This window comes from Equus quagga, unplaced genomic scaffold (genome assembly GCF_021613505.1).
Source record: "Equus quagga isolate Etosha38 unplaced genomic scaffold, UCLA_HA_Equagga_1.0 73442_RagTag, whole genome shotgun sequence".
Lineage (NCBI taxonomy): Eukaryota > Metazoa > Chordata > Mammalia > Perissodactyla > Equidae > Equus > Equus quagga.
The window spans coordinates 12,716,669-12,742,565 of NW_025802777.1; the positions used below are offsets into that span (position 1 = coordinate 12,716,669).

At 39.2% G+C, this 25,897-nt stretch overlaps 1 protein-coding gene across 1 annotated transcript in view; it reads left to right on the plus strand.

Moving 5' to 3' along the window:
• Positions 1–15,738: 15,738 nt before the first annotated feature.
• The window catches only part of LOC124234316 (glutamate receptor ionotropic, kainate 1), a 358,033-nt gene continuing 347,874 nt past the window's right edge, over positions 15,739–25,897 (plus strand). Inside the window, exon 1 of the mRNA XM_046651630.1 lies at positions 15,739–15,856. Within this exon, the coding sequence (XP_046507586.1) occupies positions 15,739–15,856 (118 nt within the window). The remainder of the gene's footprint in view (positions 15,857–25,897) is intronic.

Genomic DNA, 25,897 nt, shown 5'->3' on the forward strand with positions numbered 1-25,897 from the left:
GGATGCTTTGAAACTAACCAAGACCGAGAAGGGCTCCCCAACTTCACGTCTAAGTGAATGAAGGATGCAAAGTTTTGGCATGTTGGAGGATGATAATTAGAGGAAAAGAGATAATTTTTTAATAGAAAGAAAATGATCAGAAACTGTTATAGGGAGAGGATATTCAGAGAAAGAGCTATAGGTAAAGATAAGTTTTAAGAAAGTTTAATATATGATATGCAACGTAACTCCTTCTCCATGTCTTTCCAATGAAACTTTCATAAAAATCTACATTGCTTTTCAAAATTATTTTTGGATTGAACTTTTTTCCAGATGTCACGACATGTGGTGAGACAGTCTTTAGATATATGTTGGGTGAAAGGCATAGCCCTCAAGTGTATAGTAACAGGCAAGTGACAATGCTCCAAAGAGATTTCAAATCACCACGTCAAAATCAAACTTTTATCTCTGTTCCCCAAAGCTGGTGCTCTTGCTGTGTTCCCCATCTCAGTGAAGGGTGCTGATGCTGAACAGATTACCTAAACCAGAAGCCTGAGTGTTATCTTTGACATCTCCTTTCTCCTCACTCACCAAACCCAAATCAGTAAAGCTACTGCCAGGCAGCTTACCGCCATATACATCTTCTAATCTGTCTCCATTCACCTCTATCTATCCCCACACCATGAGATCATACCCCCATCAATTTATTCAAGTTTTGCTACATTTACCTGTCACTTGTATCACCTCCAACTACATACTCCCTTCCAAGCTGTTTTACACATTGCAACCAGTGACTTTACTTACTAAAATAAAGTTTGATCATCAGATTTTGAGTAGCCAATGAGCAGAATAAGTAAGCTGGCAAGGCAGAAGAACCTGGAGACTATAGCTAGAAAAGGAAAAGCAGAAGAATCTCACAGAACATTGATCCCAGCTCCTTCATTTAACAGAGCAGGAGCCTGAGGTCCACTGGGTCAACAAAAGCTATTTGCCCAACAATACCCAGGCTCAGATCAAAGGTTTCTCATGCCATATTCAGCTTTCTTCTTCGTACTCCACAGCCCTCACTGCCACTCTTCTTACCTGACCCTTGAAAAAAATTGTTTGCTTATTTTATTATGATTTTCAAATTAACAAAGGGCACATTAAATTGACTTGGGAAAAATAATAGGCATAAACATGATTTAAATGTTAAGTCCAATAAATGGGCTGTTGTTACCACGCAAAGAGAACCAGCTTACACATTCTGAAAATAGTGTCAACACGGAAACAACGCGCAGAGATTCTGATCACATGTGGACGTGAACCATTTGATGGACTTTAACCACAGTATCACACAAGAGGCAGCAATAGAGAATAGTTTATATTAATTCCATACAGAGCATGCTAACTTTCCCTTTCCTAGTGAATGGGCTCATAGGCACTAAGGTCTACTTTTACCTGCTGCCTTTTGGGTATATTACTAGAGAGGTTATAGGTACTGAGACAGTAAACCCTATGAAACAGAGAAATCACTTATGCCCCACCATTCATGTCACCCATGTCCTTCTGAGGGAAGGTGGGCCACAAAGTACATGCTCAGTCAACGGACAGATCATGCAATAGCCTTTTAATCACTGTATGATAAAAAAAGAAAAAAAGAAAGTATCACATTCCATGATGTCAGATGGAGAAGAAATGCTGCAGAAAATTCTCCCAGTAATAAAGAAACCCAGAGAAAGAGTCAAGGTGCAAAAAGGTTTGTGATTTCCCAAAAGGCAAAATGAGATTTTTGTAAACTTTGTTTTCAAAAATCTTCTCTCAGAGGACTTGAGTCAATGTCTTATTTTATCCAAATTGGCTTTCACTTCTGTAACTATTATTAGACTTGTTGAGTTTTGCTTGTAAGTGTTGTAGATCCTGTGGTTCCCACGTTTTGTCAAAAACAGAGTCACCTGAAATATTTCTGTGGTTGAGAAATATGTGCAATGAATTTAGCTGGTTGTTTGAACACTTCTATGATTCTGTTAGCTTTTTGTTCTGTCTTCCTGCTGGTTCTCGTCACTCTTTGCTCTAATTCTGAATGTGGTTAAAAGAAAGAAAGGCAAAATAAAAGTCTATTTTGAGCCAAATAATACCACCCATGACTAACCATATACTGTATTTGTGACTTTGGACAGTTTTATCATTGCCAACTCCAGGGCCCACAAATTGCTGCTACTAAATAAGAAACCTCCATTTTATATTTTTATGGCCTAAATTCACACATTGTTCCAAATAATATTTGTCTTTTACTGAATGTTTGGATCTCCACCACCTCTCTCTCTTATCTTTTGATGAGGAAAAATGGAAAATAATAGTAAGTAAAGAACAGCAGTTTCTCTTTAGGGATTTTCATGCTATATCATCCTAATGCCAACCAAGATCATTCATATAAGTAGAATGAGGATGACTTGAAAATCAAACATGAATAAGACAGGCAGAAATATCCGAAATTGTAGGGCAGGATGTGGTTTCAGGAGTAAGACAGAGAGAGAAAAGAGAAACCAAGATTGTACTCCATGAACAAATATAATCACTAAATTAATTGTTATTTGTAATCCTATTTTGTCTGCAAATACTGTATGCATGTGATTTAGCTAAGTAGCTTATGACTTTAAATTTTTGGTTCACTTTTGAATCATATACGTCTTCTCAATTCCCCAGAAAAGGGAATCATCATGCATCGTTCAGAATGGAATGAACATTGGTAAATGATGAATACATTGATAAATAAAACGGTACTTTGAGAAGCAACAGAGTGTAGCTGATGAAGTAATTTATGGGCAGAGTAATTCTGCTTTACAACTTAGAACAAAAATATGGAAGCCTCTTAGTGACTCAATTTCCTCTCATACCAACTAGCAAGAATGTAATCTATTTTAAAAATTGTTTTAAATGATGGTTAAGTCTTGTGGTGGTACAGCACAGATTTTATGTCACTGTGGTAAGGCTGGGCAGAAGGGTAAAGCCACAAGTATCTGGTTTTACATCTCATTTCAATCATTTGGTTCTTACCGCTGAAGTAGCTATATAAGACTATAAAGTGGAAGTGACTCAGTTCTGTAGGCACGGACAGAGATGCAAATAGCTTTATCAAGGTGACTCCAAAAGAGGAAAATGAAGCCACAATATACACTCAGAATGCTCCTTCCCCAACACCCTGGGTAGATTTCCATCTCTACTGCTGTCTGGGGTATGGCAACATGTCATGGAGAATTTTCTGTGGCTGTTGCAGGAGACTCTGTAAGCCATATTTTGACATTCTCCACTTTTTCATGGTGTGCACCAGACAGGAGCATATGGTTCCAAATGTCTGTGGCAGTTGTGCAGAGGATACAACAGAAAAAGTTGTTTTATGTTGAGAATATAAAAAGAGGGATGTGGAATACAATGAATTGGCCACTGGCGAGCAAAGAACTTTAATACTTCAAATTGCCTATTACGGTTGTGAGAGAGAGAGAAAAAACATAGAGAGAGTTAAAACATTGATAATGTCTACTGCTGTGAGGAAAAAAGATGTTCTTATTGATTATTGTAGAACTAGTCAATGACAAAAATCAATATTACTCTAAGATTTTCATTGCTTGTCTAAGTAATTGTATAGAATACAGGCACTTTGTAATACTACTTTACAAAGGGCTTTCTCTTGGAGGATTTTAAAATACAAACAAAGAATCAGTTGTATACTGACATGGTTTCCTGTGTGAATTTTCAGCTCAATAATTTGTAATGTGGTAGGAAAAAAATTTGTTTACCTTGCCTGGGATAAATATTCATCTAACTGGGCTCTTATCTGTTCCTTCCTGATTGTGTAGCAAGCTTTTAGAGATCACTTCATATGCCCCAAATATCTGAGTTGCACAGAAGTAATGCATTTCTGTTTTCACTCATTTGGGATATAGTGGCTTTTTATGACTGAAGTTATCCTGCTCTAACTTTGCTGTTATGCTACAGATGATTCAAAGGTAATTAGTACACAGACTTGGGGATGCTTCTGAAATTGACTGGCCATGGACAAACTCAGGACACCTTAATCAAGTGAGGTCTTACAACATGCATGACTTCCTAGATAAGGAGATACATTACCTTCCCGAAGTAAGAACTCACGTGCCATAAAGAAATAGACCATCAAATATGATTCATGTGACTGTAGTCTACGTTCCTGTGACCAGAACAGTAAGAATAAGATTAATAACTCAGCTCTCAGAAGTTGTAATTATCTAATAATTATGAGCCAGCTGAAAAATAACAGGGTAAGTAAAATATATAAAAAGGTTGAGAAATACCTAGGGAAATATATTTCTGGGTCCCCTCAGAAGTAGGCAGAGACAAAGCTTCGATTGTTATAAGCTAATCTGGGAGGTGATTCCAAGAAAGCCCAGTGAAGAAGTGTGAGTATGAGACATGGGAGGAGAGGAAGCTGATAGAAGCTGCATTACCCAGCAAATTATCACTGCGGGCAACTGGAACGGAATCCCTTTGGGGGAACTTTGGGAGATTATGTTAGAACACATCTCAGAGTTCTCTCAATTGAAAGACTGCTTCCAAGGGCATTGACTCTCTGGTACTGAACACAAGCCAAACTTCCACAGCCAAAAGAAAAAAAAGAGAAAAGGAAAAAAAAAAAAAGTCCTCAGGAAGAGTCCCAGCTGTTTGCAGGAAGCCACGTTCACATGCAGAGGTAACTGCTGAGAGCATATGGGTGGGGCATCAGAAGCATCTGCTACTGCAATTTATACTAAAAGTTACAAAATAAGTGCTTCTGGATAAAGGTGAAGGATTGAACACGTTTCCTTCAGAAACTTCACTAAAACTACAATACAGAGACCGGGAGAAAATACATCATAGGGGAGTGGAAACATTCCCAGCCAACTGGAGAACGCTAAATCTCAAACTAGTACAGCCAAAGGGCAAGAGCCAGCCTACTGTTCAGAGTAGAAAAGTCACCTGGCTCAGAGCTGGTAGCCTGGGGCACTGCAGGGACTTGGGGGAAGTGGAAAGCAAATGGAAAAGGGGTTGCTGGAAATCTCTCTAGGAAGCAGTTGCATCCACACCACTGGATAACTTCCTGTCCCCATGACCTTCACATAAAACTGGGCATATTCTCTGGAGAGGGTAAAACAGGCTCTCTGGACAAAAGGATTCCAGCCTGGGCTAAAGGCATAAATAATAGTCTGAGTTGAGGGATTAAATAACTCAGATGCAAACAGAAGTTGAAGCTAGCTGGCTGTTCTGTTCTAGCTTCTTTCATGAGCCTCCCACTCCACTAGCAGTCAGACTTTTATTCTTAAGGGCACCAGAAGAGTCTTCTCTTGGGAATATAATTGGCCCAAGAGAAAACTCTTAAATATACTGACATCACAGGTTCCCTGATCTCACTCCACGTTATTCTTTAGCAAAACTTAGAACCTACGAGCCCTGACTCTTGTACTCAGAGCTTGCAATTGGCATCCTAGTCCTCCTTCCTTAAATATGAATAGACAACAAAGGGTTATAGAATATTCGAGAAAGTTTCCACCATGAAACACAGAGAGACTGAAAAACACAGAGAAAGCATCTTGAAAGCAAGAGACACTATTTAAGGGGAAAATATCCCCCAATAATATACTTGGAGAGTTTAAAAAAAGATATTACATCCATGAAACAAAGTTACTAAAAAAATTCACATGAGAAAATAACTCACAAAATAAAAACATAATAGCAGAAATGAAGAAAAATCATAGAAGGATTGAAAAATAAAGTTGTGAAAATGTCCCGGAAAGTTATACAAATTGACAAAGAGAGAGACTAATGCAGCAGTTACAATATCTGAATACACTGAATTTCAGAAAGTGATCTTTTATGCACTTTTGCTCAGAAAGTTACCTAAGTATCTGTTGAGAGAAAGGAAGAGAGAGAGACAGAGAGACAGAGACAGAGAGACATAGAGAAAAGGGCAGGAAGAAGGAGGAAGTGGAGGAGGAGGAAGAGGGGAAGGAAGCAGAGAATGAGGAGGGGGAAGTGATAGGATTCAAAACTAAAACAAAAAGAAAAAAACACTACATGTGAAATATAGGAAAAAGGAAAAGAGAATCCCCAAGATAACGGTGAACGTAGTGCTCCAGCAGGGAAACTGTGACCTACATATCAATGGCCACCAGTCCTGATTAAAACAGTGTCAATTCAAGAGACAGCCATGTAAAGGGCTGTCACTATCATCAGTTCTGATACTCTATTGCTCTTTTTTTTTTTAAACATAAAAGAGCTTCTTGGGCACTTGTTCTCCCATAACAAGGGAGTAACCCTGGGACTACAAGTATGTAGTAAATTTGGCCTTGCTCAAAGAGAGATCTGCCCTTTGCCCTAGGTTTTGGGGGAAGTAGTCTATTTCATACCTGATAAGAATGTCTTTACTTAAGGTGGAGACTGGTCATACTTGATATTCTTAGAGTAGAGGCTGGCCGTGGCAGAAAGACCAACCATACGATTTAGGGTAGGGAATTTGGGTCACATGGCATCAATTGATCTGGAGAGTAAATTCCATCATGTGGGCAATCAATCAATCACTCATGACTATGTAATGAAGCCCCAGTAAAAACTCTGGACATTGGGGCTCAGGTGAGCTTCTTTTGTTGGCAATATTCCATGCATATTGTCACATGTTGATTCTAGGAGGGTAACACCTCCTAACTCCATGGGGAGAGGACAACAGAAGCTTTGCACTCGGAACCCTCCAAGACTCCACCCTATGTGTCTCATCTTTGGCTAATTTTAAGCTGTATCCTTTCCCTATAATAAAGCATAACGATGAGTATACTAGCTTTTAGTAAGTTCTGTGAGTCTTTCTAGGAAACAATTGAGCTTAAGAGTGATTTTGGGAATCCGCCAAACCTACGGTTGGTTTCAGAAGTAAGGGAAGTCTTGGGACTGTGCCCTTAAACCTGAAAATTTGGCTAACTCCAGGCACATGAGATCCAGAAAACAGGCAATGCATCCCAGGGGAAAGACAGGAATAACCTAGATAGACAGGGAAGGGAAGTGCCAAAGTGACAGCTGCATTGGAGGCCAAGAGAGCCCAGTACCTAGAGTAGGAAAATGGAGGTATCCATGGAGGATGTCTCTAAGGGAAAATAAAGTGATGCAAGCAAATTTGTGAAAATTGAATAGAGAGGCTATTGGAATCTATGGAAAGTAGGAGATACAAAGAAATCAAGTCAATGAAAAGACAAGATAAAAATGAACTTCAGGAAAAACAAGTAAGAGGAAAATGAAATCACAGTGTACCAGAGTGCTCAACTGTGCATCATACCAACAGAGTTGAATATACACCCTAAATAGTGATTGAACCTAAAATCTTAGTATATTAAGAAGATGAAAAAGGGAAGCCAATGGGGTGGTGGCATTAAAGAGTGAAAATTTCATATACCGTGACAGAAGGATAGATAATACCTCAAACTAACGAAGCCGACAAGAACTATTTATGTATATCATGTAGAAATATGGGATGTGTAAATGCTGAACAAAACAGGTGGAAGAGATTGGAAAAGAGGACCTGAAGGATGTGCCGCACTATGTTTTCATTTAGTACTATCTAACTTTAAAATTATGTGCATGTATTTCTTTGATAAATAAAAAATAATTTAAAAAATACAGGACACTTCTAGGAAGAGATTATGAGGAAAGAAATTAAACTAAGATGTAATAATTAGAAACTTAGTTTAATTTATACGATTTAAATATGAAGAAGCTTAGTGTGTTTTGTTGTCAGGAGACTTAAATTGGAAATCCACAAGGAAGGGTGGGCTGAATAAAAATTAGAAAGTTGTAACGGTTCTGAGCTTCAATTGCAGCCTTTTAAAGGCAACTGCTAGCTCTCTAACATGGGTTCTTTAAGCTTTCTGTGTACTTATTTAATCATTCTGAAACAGAAATAATTTGAGCTTATAAGATTGCTGAAAATAATGATTATTAAAACACTATGCAAACGACCTAAACTTTGAATGCACTAGTTATGTGCACAAGATACGCCATTTTGCACTTCCCTTCCTGAACTGAGATTTCTTTGTCACATCTATAAACCTCTTGACATTCCAAGCATTCAAATCCAATCAGTCTACAAATATGAATTGAGGTCTGACTATCTATAAGGAGCTGGGAAAAATTCTGAATGTTCCAAAGCCTCGACACTGTATGCACAGACCCTGCCTTCCCAGTGCTTGCATTCTTAAAGGGGAGAGAAACACTACGCAAATGAATAAATTGTTAAAGTTGGGGATAAGGGCTGAGAAGAAGTATACGGTGCCACGGAAGAGTGCAATTGGTGGACATATTTTTCATCGTCCCAAGGAAAGCCTCTTTGAGTAATGAGATATGAGGCACAAATAATCCTTCATCAGGAAGAACTTGAAGAAAAGACTATTCAAGGGGCTGAGAGCAGCTTGGGGGAAATGCCCTGAGACATGAAGAGTTCGTTATGATGGAGGACCAGAAGAGGAAGTATGACAGGATCTAAGTGAGAAGAAAGAAAGTTCCATGTGATGTGGCTGGAAAGGTAGAATGAGGAGCAACACCAGAAGCAAACACAAGGAGACGTTGATATTGCTGTGGCCTGGGTGGTGAGGGCTCCGCCTGATGAAGCACATAAGTGCGTAGGTGAATAACGACACTGAGTCTAGGTAGGAAAGATGGAGCCAGGCTCAAAGCTTTCACATCATCTTTAGAATAAATTCGCATTTTCAGGAAGGCTGGTAAGGATCCGGGAGAATCTGGGCTCTGCTCACATTTCCCATCTCATCTGCTGTCACTCTCTCTCCAGCTCACATCAGCCACTCAGGCCTTATTTCAAACATTTATATGGTTGGCAGCTTCCCAAAACAGAGTCTTCTCTCTGCCTGCAATATTCTCCTCCTTCCTTCAGTAACTCACAACCACCCTTCAACGCAAGGTATATAGTCTACTTGAGCTCTGCACTAGTATCTGCACACATCATACTTTCAAAAGTTTTAAGTGAGTTATTATCATCAACATAATTTGTAATTCTATGTTTACTTGCAGAACTATTTACTTGACTATAGTCTCCATGAGGGCAAGAACCAAGTCTATTCACTGTGTCTCTAATACCAAGTATAGTGACTGAAACAAAACAGAACAGAACAAAACATAAGCCTGATCATGTCACTCTTCTACTCAAAACCTTCAGTGACTTCCTATCTCAAGCAGCTTAAAAGCCAGAGTTTTCACAAGAGCCGACAAGTCCTTCGCTGATTGAAAGATCCATAGTCTCTCTGATTTCATGCTTACACTCCATCTCACTCACAACTTTCCAGCCACATTGGAACTAGATAGAGATGGTGGCTGCACAACATTGTGAAGGTACTAAATGCCACTGAATTATCCCTTTTAAAGTGGTTAATTTGAGGGGCCAGCCCAGTGGCATAGTGGTTAAGTTCACGCGTTCTGCTTTGGTGGCCCTGGATTTGCAGGTCCAGGGTGGACCTATGCACTGCTCATCAAGCCATCCTGTGGTGGCGTCCTACATACAAAATGGAGGAAGATTGGCACAGAGGTTAGCTCAGAGACAATCTTCTTCAAGCAAAAAGTGGAAAATTGGCCACAGATGTTAGCTCAGGGACAATCTTCCTCAACAAAAAAACTAAAAACAAAAAATTAAAAAAATAAAATGCTTAATTTTATGTTATGTAACTTTCACCTCAATTTTTTTGAAAAAGTAGGTGCTCTAGAGTCAGTTCAAATTCTAAGTTCAAATTCTGGCCCTGTCACTTAGTTGTATAATTTCTGATATGTTGCTGCACCTCTCTGTGCCTCAGTTTCCTCATCAGTGACATTTGCATACAATGAGTACTCACCTCCTAAGCTTGCTATCGGTATTAAGTATGTTAATACATGTAACAGCACTAAGAATGGTGCCTGGCATAAACAATAAGCACAAAATAAATGCTTGTTATTTTAAGGAAAATCTTATTTATAACCGAAAGAGAAGAGAGAGGAGTTGCGAGCCCTTCCTTTATAAAAACGGCTCTTAGAGCTGAAAGGAGAAATGAAGAACATTAGTACTCACTGCCTGTTAGACATGAGCCCAGTCAATTCACTTTACGGTTGAGGCCTAAAGAGGTCATGTGACTTTAGGAGCAGCGAGCTGTGATGGGTAATGAGCCAGGTTGGGAGTCAGGTCTCCTGACAGCCTGAGTGCCCAGCCTGGATCTTCTTCACTCTTAGAGGAGCCTCCCTTATGTATGGAGGTAGATAAATATCAGCTTGCTTCAGACCTTTCTTATGAGTGAATTTCTTTACCCTTTTAGGTTGTTATCATAAGATGTAAAGGTATGAATACGTAAGACACTGTTTTTTCTTTCAAAGGTTTCACTACAATTGTTTTCTGCAGTATTTAGCAAATGAACCAGGGTTAGTATGAAAATTACAACAAAATGGTGAAGGTGTGTGTAATGATATCCACAGTGTTAAAAAATGACATGTTAAGAGAAATCCCTGCTCCATATAGCATTTCATTGAAATTTGAAGAAACACAGGTAAGGTTATACTCCAGTTTTGCTAGACACACTGCATGATATTAATGTACAGAGTATAACACCAAATATAAACTGATCCATGCAGGAGCTTTGAATGAAATCAGAAGAGACATTTGGTTCATTATTCAGCTCAATCTTATAAATATGCACTTATGAATTGTAGATTGTATGGTTTATGAGATTTCATTCATTCATTCATTCATTTAATGAGCGTTTATCAGGTTTCCAGTAAGTGCTAAGTGCTGAGGTTTCAGGTAAACAGAGTAGTGTGTCATCATTGAGTTTATAATAAAGTCAATAAACAATTAGAGAGTTAATAATGACCATGAGGGAACTAAGCAGTGTGTGGTGGGGGAAATTAATGGGAGGAGCTAATTTAGATCAGATGGACAGAATGGATAGAAAGAGGCAAATGAGGGGAGGGGGAAAATGAAGAATCTATTGTAACAGACTAGGTGGAAGACCACGGTGACCTGGGCAAGTGCAGTGGTCCTCAACCAGGGCCAATTTTGTACTTCCAAGGACATGTGGCAATGTCTGCAGACATTTTTTGGTTGTTTCAACTTAGGAGGAGGGTATTACTGACATCTAGTGGATAGAGTCCAGGGAAGTTGTGAAACATTCTACAAGGCACAGGACAACTTCCACAACAAAGAATTTTCTGGCCCAAAATGTCAAAAGTTTTGAGGTTGAGAAACTCCAGGCTAGTATGACATCAGTGGCGCTGCAGAGAAGTAGATTAAAGACATGTTTTGGAGGTAAAACCAACAGTGTGTGAAAATAAAGTGAATGTGGGGGAAAAAGTAAGGGAGAAATCAAAGATGACATCCTGAGTTTCTAGTTTTAATAGCTGGGCGGAAGGTGGTATGCATATTGAAATGAGAAACTTTGGAAGAGGATGTGGGGAGGAGGCAATGATACAGCACAGAATCAAGAGCTTGACATGTTGAGTCCGCTAGAAATAGTAATCAGGATTGGCTACAGGGATTGGGAGTTCAGAGGCAACATATGAGCAAAAGAGAAAATTTAGGGGTCCTTGGCTTAAAGGTATGTAACATCTTAGAAATATATGACACCACCTAGAGAAAAAATGTATAGATAAAAAATAGCCAACAAATGAGAATTTTGATCCTAAATCAGCTACACATTCCTAGGAGTCTCTAAAAGCCACTTGATCTTTTGCTTTCAGGGTCCTGGGTAATAATATAAGTATACCTGAGTATACTCATCACATTTTGAAACCATAGTTATAACATTAGGATATTCTAAGCTATTTTTCTTCTATGTAGTTATCTTCCGAAAATTAAGTAATTTAAAATGGATTAGTATCTAAATAATGTCACCAGCTCTTACAGAAAGCACAATGCTGCATGTTACTGTATTGCCTTATTATTAACCACAGTGTATCAATTTAAGCTTAAGATTTGGGGAATGGGAAAAGACAGCATGCATTCAATTGGACATTTTTATTCTTAAGCAGGCACTATGAAAATGTCAATCAAGAGTGATTAACATAGTCACTTTGGTAAAAAAATAACTAGATGCATACATATACAAAAATACAGTCTTTCTAAAAAGCACAAAACAAATTAACAGCAGCTGCTGATCACTGATGAGTAACTCAACACCATGAGCCTGTGTACACGAGCAGTGGAGGGAAGCACTTTAACAAGGAAATAAATTTCAGTTTTAAGCTCTACAGAATTTTGCAGACAATACAGAAAAGTAACTTAAGTGTGCCACATATCCTTTAAGAAACCTACTTTAGGAAATGCAATCTTTCTATTATCTCTAACAACCAAAAAGAACTGTTTACTCATAGATCAAAGGTAACACAGAGAAAAAGTACTAAAATTTCCTTAAATAATATTGGACCAATTGTTATTACTATACAATTAATTGAACCAATATTGTTGGCTCATTTCCCACCAGACAAAATATTTTCATCTCTGCCATTTGAGGCATATTTAATCTAGAAATGTATGTATAGACTCATTTAACCAAAAAAGTAATTACCACAAATGACCTAATATATACTGAGTTACAAGGGCCTTGGAAAATACTTTTATGCATTTGCTCATATAATCCTCCAATGGCCCTGTTCTATGACTATGATTCTCATTTTACAGATGAGGATATCAAGTCTTAGAGAGTGTATCAGTCAGTGTGGAGTAGGTTATGCTGCAGTAACAAATAGATCTCAAAATCTTAATGGATTAAAACACAGAATTGATTTGTCACTGACTTGTTACCAGTTTATTGTTGGCCTGACAACTATACAGAGCAACTCCTTTCCAAAAGGTAACTCAGGGATCCAGTCTGCTTCCATCTTGATCTCTAGAACTCAAAGCTTTCAGTTTCCTCTAGCAAAAGAAGAGAGTCCAGGAAGGCCATGTGAGATCTTTTTGCTGTCTTTCTTTTCACCTAGAAACAGTGCATACCACTTCCATTCACATTTTGTTGGCAAATATTAGTCACGGGATTACGTGTAATTGAAAAGGTACAAGCTTTAATGAGCCTGGGAAGAAGAGAACTGGATACAGGCAAGTCCCAGCACTCTCTACGACAGGGAGATAAAGTAGTTTAACCAAGGCTACAGACCTAGAATTAGGTAAACCAGGATTCAAACGCAATTTGTTCAAAAATTAATTATAGACTTTGGGTTCTCATGATCTAGCCATGCAATATTTACTATTTAATGGACTCGGATTTACTGAGCAAAAAAACCAGACGACTGAATATGCTTATGACAAACATTTAGGTTTAAAAATAAATCCCCTAACAAGCTTTGTATTTATTCTTGCTTTAAGAAATACTCACCAATCATTTATAAAGTACCCATTCTTTGAGTTTGGAAGCATCCTCCCCTCATCAAGTCCTTCCCAAACTCCTAAATGTGGTTAAATTCCTCCTTTTCTTCACGCTCAAAGTACCATTTTGTAAAACTCATCACATTTCTTTAATACTTATGAGTTTCATGATGGTGGCAACCCAATTTCCCCTGTGTCTCCAGGGCTTGGCACAATGCTTCCCACAAAGTAGGCACTCAAATTTGCATTCAATAAACCAATGAATGAATGAATGAATGGAGAGTTTGACTCTTTTCTGAAGCAACTCATATGATTGTTTGACACTTTCCTAACTTTGACATGCTCTCCCTGAAAATGAGATGAAATTTACTCTTCTACAACTTCCATCCAATATTCTTATTTTTCTTATTTCTTCTCATTTGAACACTAAGACTACTTTCCTCTTTTTTTGTTTTGTTATTTTTTTGCTGAGGAAGATTCACTCTGAGCTAACATCTGTGCCAATCTTCCTCTATTTTCTATGTAGGTGACCACCACAGAATGGCTGCCAACAAGCAGTGTAGGTCTGTGCCCAGGACCCAAACCCAGACCGCCAAATCAGAGCATGCTGAACTTAACCAACAGGCTAAGGGCCAGCCCCTAAGACTACTTTCTTTAACACAAAAGTTCTTCAAATTTCTGAAGATAATCAGCTTTTGCCCCTAATTCTTCTTGGTTGCATCAATCCATAAATTAAATGCATTCCAAAACTAAGATCAACCCTTCGTCTTATCTGTGGATATGTTTTGTTTTGCCAACTCTCATCACAAAGTATCCAGAACGAGGCACACTACTAGAGGAAAGAACTAACTAGCTTCCAGCAGTGGTGTTACCACCTACCTTGGAAGATGTATGGTGCATTTTTCCCACTATAGGGTCTTCAGTAAAAAGTACAGTATCTGGTACCACACATAAGATACTCACTGGATATTTGTTAAATGAACAAACGCATGAATAAATGCCTCTTAAGATACATTAGATTCTTTTGGAAATCTTCCTTATTCTAGGTTCATATGTCTGTGGACACGTTTTCAACTGGATTGACTGTTTAGGTCAGTTCTTCAAAATCCATACTTGGGGGGAAAAATCTCTATGAATGTTAATGCAGAGCTAGCAAACATTTATATAGAACATTGCCCACAAAGCTCAAAGGAAATTAAGCCAAAATGATCAAATGCTGATGATTTCCCCAGGGAAGTGTCCTTGTCCTTCTACAGAGAAATAGTCTCCAAACCTACATTGCTAAAATAGCCTATCTTCCAGCGTCCAAATGTGACAGTCAAAAGAAATCAAGAAAAGGAGCGGCGCTGGAAGCTGCCTCCTTCGCAGTTCTGCGCCTGTAAATGCAAGCAGTTTACAAGAGATTATCTCCTGTCTGAATAGGAAAGAAGCCGCTCTAATCTTCGAGTACCGAAGGTTTCTCATTCCTCTTCCTCTTGCTCTTTCTCCTCTTCTTCATCGGAGTTAAAACAGGAGCTCTGCTATTCTCTGAAATAATTGGCGTCCGAGACGGCGATTCTCCATCAAGTGATGGGAAGAGTCGTAGCTGGCCATCTCTACGACCCCCAACAGGCTCGCGGCGACATTACCAAGGAGGCCCTCTGCCACTCACAGCCCACAGCAGAGGCCGCCTCTGCTTTGACCAATTGGTCAGATATTCTCTGTTTTGAGGATGCAACACGCAATCGACTTTCTGGCAGCACAGTGCAAAGTTGAGGGAAAGGGAGAAGGTGCGTGCGTGTGTGCCTGTGAGTCTCTGGATCGGCGGCGTTGGGGCGGGCAGTAAATAAAGGGTGGGGCCAGCGAGGGGAGGAGGAAAGCAAGGATTGAGGGAAGCAAGAGAGCAGCTACGATCCCACTTAACCTGCAGGAGCTCATCCTGCTTGCTCAGAGCCCCTGCACCAACTCACCCAGTAGCGTCTCTCCTTCCTCCTCTGTCTTCTTTCCCCCTTTTCCCCTCCTTCTCTTGCTGCCCCCTCCACCCACCCCCTACTTTCGCATCTGACCAGAGGACGAATGAGGGAGACGTTCCTGCAAATTGGGGCAGCAACTTTCCTCAGCTGGTCTCTTGGCTCCGGGAACAGGAGCGCGCTGATCCTCCGCGGTCTGCGGCCCATGGAGGAGGAGGAGGAGAAGCAATGATGGGCTAGCGGCAGAAGCGAGAAGCCCCGAGCAAGCCCAGCGTAGCGAGCCAGCTCCGCGTTCCCACGCCCATTGCCTTGATCTCTCTCCGTGGGGGAGCGCGCAGGGTGCAGACGCGGAGCATCCCAGCGAGGATGAGGCGGGGACCCGGACCGAGTGGGCTGCATCTCGCCGGCGTGCGGCAGCGGCTGGGTCTCGGCATGAATTAAGAAGCTAGGAAGATGGAGCGCCGCACACTCCTTGCCCAGCCCGGGCTCTGGACCAGGGACACCAGCTGGGCACTCCTCTATTTCCTCTGCTACATCCTACCCCAGACTGCCCCGCAAGTACTCAGGATCGGTGAGTGAGCTCTGGGGGGCACACCAGGCTGCCGGCTCGGGGGAAGTGGTCGCTCCCCGCGGCCAGCGCGGGCGCACCGGGTCCCGGCGAGGCAGCGCGCGCCGGCGCCGGGGCAGGAGCCAGGGGCGGTGGAGGTCAGCGCGCACGGAGACTCCGGGAAAGGGGAAGCCGCGTCACTGCTTCCCTCCTGGCGTGTGCCGGGCTTCCCCGCGAGGTGCGGTTGGCGGGTTTTTTAATCCGAGCTCCTGGAACGCGGGCAAGAATTCAGGGGTCCAGGCTCGCCCGGGCTGGCACCCTATTATGGGACTGGGGTCGCGCGCGGCGGCAGCCAGTTGGTTTGGGCGCGGAGATGCGCTCTCCCGGGCGTCTCGGGGGGCGTCGGGCAGTCCAGATCCGTAACCCTGGCCCCTGGCAAACCCGGGGTCTGCGTACTCGCAGGCATACCCAGGTCTCAAGAGTAGAATTCGGGGACCACGGGGATTTCCCAGAACCTGCTAGCCCTGAGCCTCCAAGTTTTCATACCTAAGTTGGTCTCTTCCGCATGGAGTCTCCGAAGTCTGGAGGGTTCTAATAGAGTGAGGCAGAGTCCGGATCTGATGTCTAGGTAAGGGTCAAGAAGTGGGGAGGACCGGTCCGTCAGTACCGTGAGCAGGCACCTCAGTTTCCCACTTGCTGCCCAATCTGCCCAGCCTGCCTGCCACTGAGCCTGATCCAGTCCTCAGTCAAGGTAACTCCCTGGGAGACTCTCTGGACTTCCCTCTCAGGGGGGATCAAAAGAGCCTGGAAGGCTAAATGTAGGAATCCTGGAGCAGCCTGAAAAGAGTAAAAGGCAAGGATAGTAGAAGGGGCGGGGGTGGGGTGGGGGGAGTTCCTAGTGGGTGGACTCATGTACCTAAATGTACAGCACCCACCGCCAAGACTTGGTCTGTGGAGTTACTGAGCGACTTCTGGGCTGTTTTGGGGGTTGGAAAGGCTCTTTGCCTTCTTCAGTGTTCTCTCTTTCAAACTAAACCTATTTCTATCCCCTTCCCCTTAGTCTCAGTTTGTCCTCCTCCTTCCCCAACTACTGTGCTTCTTAGAGACAGAGTCAGAGAGAGCCACAGGTGAAGCTGTGACACCACACTGGTCTCCCAGCCTCTCCAGGAGGCCCCCACTTTAGGCAGCAAGAGTGGAGTCCTGAGCTCTGAGGGTTTCTAACTCCCACCCTTTCCAGGAACTGACAAAGTACGAGGAACAGCGCAGGGCACTCTCACAGTGATGCTCCTGAGAGGCTGGCATTTCCCACTAACTTTGCTAGTTCTGACCTGCAATGAGCAAACCTCTTTGCAAAGATTCAGAACCTAGTTCTTGTCACTGAACATGCTCATTGTTTTTGAAAAAAATAGAAGTTTACCACTTTGAAATCTATTTTCTCTAGGCATGTGGGATCTAATTTTCAAGGAGAAAAGATCCCGAATACTAACTTTTACTGCAGACATATTTTTTAGACTGTAGACAATGATAATGTGCATTTTATTGAATAATATATACTGTTCATTAAAAGAATTCTGAAGTATTCCTTTTACAAGAAAAAAAACCCACTAGTACCTAAAATATATTTCACCTTAGATATGTTTTAACCTTAACATCCTGGTTTTTTTGGACGCAATCAACTCTACACACTCCAGTAACAAAATTCCCATGAACAATACAAAATAAGTGGTGAGTGTGTCTCACAATTTCCAATGCTTATTACCTTAATTGGTGTTTTGCTTATACCTTACACATTTTAAGAGACAAATCTAGACATACCAGAAGTGGTTATGCCAGCTAATAGCCCCCTTCCTTGTACAAGAAACTTAAGGTAGCATTTTCCTCTTCTGCATCTCCCTAATCTAAAGCAATTTCAGGAAGGAGGTGGAAAAAAAATGTTTTAAGACATATCTCTTCACAGATCTATTTATCTAAGCTCCAAGCAATCACATTCATTCTTTTAAAAGTAGTTTTCAACGTGAAAACAACCCAACATGATTCACTGACCTTAAAATATATGCTACAAGATAATGAGATTTCCTTTTTCTAAATAGGAGCCAAAACGCATAAAGGAAAATTGCATGGCCTGGTGTTATTTATGTGACATACAAATGTCTTATTCCTTCTGGCTCTGAGGGACCTGTGGTTGGCATGGGCACCACCCTATGTGTTCCTAAGGATCATGCTTACTTTTAAAGGGACATTTCAGCACCATGGAAACCAGCTTTAGCTCAGAGGAAACCTGCCTCTCTACAGTGAGTTTCTTATGTCAGTCAAGTCCGACACTGAATACAAAATATCAAAGGAGTTGGGGACTAAGCCAATGTCTGTGTGTGTACGTGTGTGGAAGGAAAGAGAAGAATTACAATGCATTCTTTTTCATCTCTTATCTCTCCTTTCTCTTTCCAACAAACTATCAGCCATCCAACCAACCAACCAACCAACAAAAAGGGGCTCGATTATTAATTTGCATGTTTTCCAGTAACTTAAAATATCCTGAAGTAAAGTACAGCATAAATGCCAGGCACTTTGCACTGTGTTTACACAGAGAAGGCACTTGAATGCTTGAATGAGTAAATTGCGGGTCTACTTTTCTTGCCAGAGTATTGGCTTAAACTTCAGCTATTGGGCCAAGTGAATCAAAAGTGTAAGATGTAAGATGAAATTCATGCATCTTAAATATTGGAGAGGCCTTTGACTATGCACACATGCTTGGTTCTTGCACATATTGTGAAAGCCTGTTGAAAAGTTTACAATCTTACAACACAGTTTAGAGACATGAAGGGGGTCCTCTAAGATGGAGGTTCCCTAAACATTACTCTGCATTCCAGAGGTTTCCTAGTAGCCTACACAGAAGAGAAATATGGCCAGCTGCTGGGAATTCTCTAAGGGATTCTGGAGTCATTCCTGCCTCTCTGTATACCCCAGTATATGTTAACAACCAGTTAAAGTCACTCACACATACACACGCGTGTGTGTGCACACACACACACAATTGAGCTTCACAGTCAGACATCCTCCTCACATGGCCAGCCAACCTCCACCTAAGACTGAAGGGTCTAGGTAACCTGAGTAGATGGTGGCCAACCACCATTAGTGGAAAAAAAGGAAAAATAATTCCATGTGCATATGCAATTTCCGGGACAGATGTATCATATTTCTGGGAATAATACTAATAAAGGGATATATTCACATAGTGTATTTTTATGCATCATCTCAACATACACAGTCATAGAGGTGATGGTAAAAGCATAAGCTTAAGAGTTAAGAGGTGGGCCGCCAAGCTTTCTAACACATGATTTGTTGTCAGAAAGCACAAGTTTGGGTCCCACCTCCAAGACTTACTAGATATGTGCCTCAGTGAGAGTTATTCAGTCTCACCGGGCCTTTGATTTACATCTGAAAAATTGAATTAAAACTGTTACAACCTCACAATGTCCTTGGTAATAGGACATAATAGATATGAAAGGGCTTTGGGCAGTACAAGGATAAATTAGTCCCATTATAATTGTTTTGTTATTTTCACTTTTAAAAAAAATTATTGACATTTTCTTCCTGAACAGAGGCGTACTAATTGATTTAGTTTATTTTTATAAAACATTTAATATTTCTGAGCTCAAATCCCCTCATTTGTGAACTAGCAGTAATGATATCTGCCTTTCCTGTTTCACAAGGGAGGATCAAATAAACTAAATTTTGTAATTCACAAAAACCACCAAATAAATATACTATATTACTATTATGTAATTAAATATAGCATATAAACAGAAATATTATGGAAATTTATATGAATAGTGTCAAAAGTTAAATGACAATATAATTGTACAAATGCTTTCATTTCCTTAAGAGAGATCCAAACATATTTTATGTCAATCATCAGGTTGGCTGTAGCATCATTTTTTAATATATATACCCTAAGGATCCCCGAAATTCCAAGCAATGTTTACCACATATTTGTTTATATTTCTGCTTGGGTGTACAAAAACTCACAACTTTATTCTTTTGTCACTAAATTCTTTCATCATTTTAATATTTGTTCTTCACCCGACAAATATGTAAGTGCTTACTGCCCTACCTTGAGCCAGACACACTTCCAGGTGCACAACGTACAACAGTGAACAGAATGGACAAGCACATCTGCCCCCTTACAGCTTATATTCTGTTGATTTACAATATGTGTTACCACTGAAGTTTTTCACAGGCCTTCAATGCAGACACTTTTTATTTTTTGATTCCAAATATTATTCATAAAGAGTTTTCAGTTAATCTTCTGGAATCAATTTGTTATATTAATGACATAGTCAACATGGAATAGGTTCAAGCCCCCAAATCCTTAGAGGAGAGAGTAGGTTCATGCTGCCAAACCTGAATCAGAAGCTGCTGCCTTTGTTTTGGAAGATCTGTTTGACCTAAGGAAGATTTACTCTGAAAGAGCATGTTGGTCCTAACATTAACTTGAGAACTCCAACTGGCCCTTGAAAAATCTGGGAGAGAACCTATCGGATAGGATGATGAAAAAAGAAGGTCTGGCTAACATTGACATATTTCTGCAAATAAGCAGATCTGTTGCCTTATTATTTTATCTGCGTAATGTGCCTTTCTCTTTAGTATTGATTTTACAGGCATAAAGTTTAGACTACGTAGACCTGACCTGTACAGCTTCCTTTCCTATGTGATTTGTGATCTCCAGTTTTCGTTGAGAAGACATGGCTTTGCCTAAGTTCAAGTGTTAGTAGAAATGCTGGAAGTTGAAGCTAGCTATTCCAATCTCAAGTTTCAAGCTTTTTGCATTTAATTATGCTGTATTGTGTGTGACTTGTGTATGCAGTTCCATGAGTATTTAAACAAAGCTGAAATCAAATGTAAGAGAAATGATGTGTTGCTCTTAGTTACTCAGGGATAACTACATAAATTAAAGTTACTGTGATTTATATTTGAATGTATTTCAGATAACTATCAAAGAGGAAAGTTGGTATTATCATTGGACTTTCCAGAATTTCTCTTTAAGAAGAGTTTAAGGAAGGTGATCCAGTTGCAGGGGAAGCTTTGCTACCTAACGCCTAGGAAACACAGTTTTTAATTAGATTGTGCACTTAATAGGAATGGTTTTAAGGGAGGGTTGATGGAGATGGTAGTGTTGGTGGAGAATTCCCATAGCCTCTCAATCCTTTTTTGTTGATTCACTAATAACTATTCGTATAATATAGAAAGTATCATCTATGTCCTAAAATTTTCCAGAAGTTATTTCGACTAGAAGAAAGAATGATGGAGAATTCCAGTAGAAAGGGATTTACGTTTCTAACTGCCTTTTTCTAATTGACTGACCTTGAGAGAATTAATTGTGTGTGTGTGTGTTTTGTTAGCTATAGAAGAAGAAATGATAACAAACTCACAGGTTTGTTGCAAAGACGAAATGTGATATTCATATGCAAAATGCATGGCATATGGGAGAGCTGATGAAAATACTTCCCTCTATTTCTCTGTGTTGACAAACAGAGTAGGAGTTTTGTGCTCTAGAATAACTTGTCTGATCAAGTAAGTGTTGGGACATATTCTCCCTTAGAGATTCACAAGGCAGGCTCTTCGTAATTCTGCGCAAAGAAACCTGTTCCTTTTGTTTAATCCAGCATCTTCCACATTTTAATTATCAGAGGACTCTCACTTGAATCACAACCATTAATGTCCCACTGAACTCATGGTCCTCGGAATATATTAGAGGAAACACTGGTCATAAAACTACTGAAATTTCAATATACACATCAAAACTCACATGGCCACACATCCTACTGCTTCTTCAGTCTAACCCAATTCTGCCCACTCCCTACTTCAGAACTTTTGCATAAAGCTTTAAGAATAGATTTAAATGTTTAGATACTTATTGTGCTCTGTTATGTGCAAAACATTTTTAAAACCCCCTTACCTATTCTGAAGCTATATCATTTTTATTAGCTTAAATTGTGATATGGGACCATTTCCCTGATTTCTTTTTCCACTAGAATTACTTTTTAACATTGTTTTAAATGGAAAGATTATATTGGAATTATATTTTCCAGGAATATAATTTGTAGTAAGTTAAAGGTCTATCTATATTTAAAGTTCAACCTACTTATTTGTTTTTGAATACATGTCTGATTTTTTCAATGATAAAATTTCACAGAGTAATAGAAACATTGAAGTTAAAAGGAATGTATACCAGCTCCATGAACTTCATGAATTTCTTGTTTTGGTCGACTACTGAGATCAAGCTGTCATATCAAATTGGAAAAACCTACAATCTTATTACATCAGCACTATAATATTAGAAATAATAAGTCTCTTGGAAAAATGGTTTATCCTAGAGGGAAAAACAAATAACAAGTAAAGAGATGAAAATATTTGATTTTGTATATATGTTATTAGTGAACTACTAAAAAAATAAAAACCTTTAGAATAAGTTTCCCAAGTCACTTGGACAACATTTCACTCCTTTTTTGTGCTTTTTGAAAATTTTAAGGGTTTTTTTTAAGCGTGTAATTTTGTATAATGCTATGCTAAACATATTTATTAAACACAAGGTAAGATTAGTTACAAAGTGCAATTAAGAAGAAATGACATTGACTAAATGAAGAGTAAACTCCTATTGACCACAAATCAATTTCACAGAAACACCATACAACAGTAAAAACACTTTCTTTTAACTCCCTAAATTCTTTAATATATTATTTGGTGCATTAGTTGACTAAATACTTTTGAGGGATTATCCCATCTTACATCTTTTGATGAATTACTAATTTACTAATATCCTGACTAGAAAAGCAAAACACAAAATAAAACAACATACAAAAGTCCAGCAACACTCTTTAAAATTTCTACTGCATAATGTTTCAAAAGCAGCTCAACAATGCAGACTTTTAAATTAAAATCATGTATGTATGTTTTTATTTGATACAAATCCAATGATTAATTGTCATCAGTTATCAATTTGGAGACTAGCACTTCATTACTACAACTAGTTTCCTTTAAAAATGCAAAAAGGAATGTATTAAAATGCATTATTTATTACACTGAGCAAGTCCAAATTATAGACTATGTTAAGGCAAAACATCTGTTTTATTTGATTGATTAAAGCTCAACCCATAAATGGGTTAGTACACACATACATAAATTTCCTGGCTCTGTCAGCTGAAAGGGCCTAGAAACAATGACACGTTAGTAGCAATGAGCACACCTGGCACTTAGGCACCATTGGAGAAATGGACAATTTGAGGACTGAAGAAGGAAATATACCAGATGACCCAGGAACATCTTGGAGTGACAAAAAAGTAAGAAAGTGCTCAAAAAATTTCCAACGATAGGAATATGTTAAAGGGACACAGAAGCCAAGTACTGGGTTCCCAATGGCCAAAGCCAGAATAATTTGAGTAATAAAATTTTAAAAAGTAGTACTGGATTATAAGCTAAAGTATAAAACAAATACCCACAACTCCACACTGATATGGATAAGTGATCAAATAAATAAATAAAAGGGAGAGAAGAGACAAATCTCCCAAGCAGAAGGAGCAGGTGTCAACCTCAGCATCACCAGTGATAAATCATATCGATAGTATTTACCTCTGATGTGATGGGATGTAAATGGCACTTTACCTATGTGGTTTTCCTCCTCCAAATCCAGACCCCACTCTAGTCACAAGAAAAATATCAGACAAATGCCAATAGTCAGGCATTCTACAAAATACCTGGCCAGTAGTGGCCAACACTGTTAAAGTCACAAAAAACAAGGAGAGTCTGGGAAACTGTCACAGCAAAGAAGAGCCTAAGGAGACATGATGAATAAATGTAATGTGTTCTGAATGGGATCCTGGAACAGAAAAAGGGCATTAGGTTAAAACTAAGAACATTGGAATAAGGATGGATATTACTTAATAATAGTGTATCAATATTGGTTTATTAATTTTAACAAATGCACCATATTCAAATAAAAGTGTTAATAACAAGGGAAATTGGATGTGGAGGATATGAGAACTCTCTGTACTAACTTCCTAACTTTTATGTAAGTTTAAAACTCTTCTAAAAAGAAGAAATAAAGTCTATTAAAAACCACAAAACTCAAGCCACATCAAGGTTTCTTCTGCTTTTACTGTTCCCACTTACTTTGCAGTACGTAAAGATCTGCAACTAATTGTATCAAGGGAAATAGAAAAACTATTGTCAATGCTATACAATATGTTGCATAAAGAGTTTTCTAAGAGTATCATTAAAATAAAGACAAGAGCGTATAATGTTAGAAAAATCATTAAAGAAATAAACTTTATATAAAAATTGCTATTGTTAAAATGTGATGATTGTATGTTTTTTTTTAATTCTGTAATGAGTTTGTAGAAAATCAGACATTAGCTGTTTCTATCCATTAGTATCTAGGTTTTCAACTATTATGTGCTTTTTGTACTTAAACATAATTTAACTTTGAATATTGATTCAAGCATTGTAACATACTCTGTTAGAGAGAGTAAGTGCTGATGTCTTTGAATGAATACTCATAGCTAACTGTATGGATTCCTTTTCTTAGAAAAATTGTCTAAATATGGCTTTGAAAAGTCAATACTTAATTCACAAAGCCAATAAGGTGTTTCATAATTCAAATTGGGGAAACGATGGTGAAAATCAAGCGTTTTTTTTTTTTTTTTTTTATGAGGACTCAGTTACAACTTTTAATGGTTTTCTTGTCTTTTGTTTTTAATTTTAAACTTCTAAAATGCTGGACTACACACTTTGGCAATCCATAAACATAAGTTGCATTCTGACGATCTGCCTAGGTTTATATTGTATAAGATGTTACTGTACTTCAACTCCTAAAAATAGATTAGTCAGATAAAGCCACCTTTCAAGTCTAAAGGCAACATTTGCCTTTTCAGTTCTGAGTGGTGTGTGTTTCTTTTGTCCTCAGGATATATTTGAACACTCAAACTGTATCTATACATGTCCACTGAATTGACAGGAGTCGTCATAAATGATTGTGAATTATCTAAATGTTCAACAGGAGAGGATGGTTAGAAAAGAATAGTTAGAAAAGATGGTTAGAAAAGACTCAAGAAAGAAGGATCTATTAAATATAATCCTTGTGATGAAATTCATGTGTTAAGTTGGAGAATGCTTAGAAAATAGTATAGACAATAGTAAATGATTTTACGTACTTTGGAATGGGTATGTATACTATTCTTCCTTACTTACAGATAAGAACTAAAGGAAAATGAATGTGGAAAGGAGAAGCCCATTTGTTTTGTTAAGATGGTGAAATTATGGCTGAAGTCTCTCATTTGGATTCCTGTTAACGTTCTTTGCCTAATTTAAAAGTGGTTGGTTAAAGTTACCATTCTATAGTTTCTCGATAATTCTAGCAGTCATTTGCATGCAGTTTGGCATAGTGAAAAGTGCACTAAAATAAGAATAATTTCAGCTCTGGTGGTTCTTAGCTTGGCCGTGTCACATAATCTTTTACTAAATCTGTTTTCTTGTCTGTCAGTGGGGAGCTGGTGGTGAACAGGTGCATGGGTGCACAGCTAATCCCTTCTAGATATGCAAGTCCCTCTATAGTGTTGGCTCTGCTTTGCTGTCATTGGTTTGAACTGAGATGCTACAGGAAGGTGTGCAACTCCATTATACTTAGCATTTATAGCCACAGCATCATGGTTGTGGAAATGGAATTTCATTCATTTCCCTGTAATTAAACTTAACTAGGCATACAAACCCTTACTTCCATGGGGGCCACAACAAGGTCCTCATTTTTAATTAAAATGTATATATTTCAGAATCTCTTTTCTTCCTTCTCCCTACAATGATCAAAGACACCTTCCTTTAAGGGAGAGGCATTTGCTGATATTCTCCATATCTTGCCATAGCTTGTCCTGTCTGGTCCTGGGTTTTGCCCTCATCCCTCACTGGGGAGCCCACCTTGGCTCACTCTGGGGCAGCTGATCCTTTGAGACTCAGCACATTCTCCATCTGGTCTCTCAAGTAGGATGTTTACCCAGCACCTCATCAAGGCAGAACCCA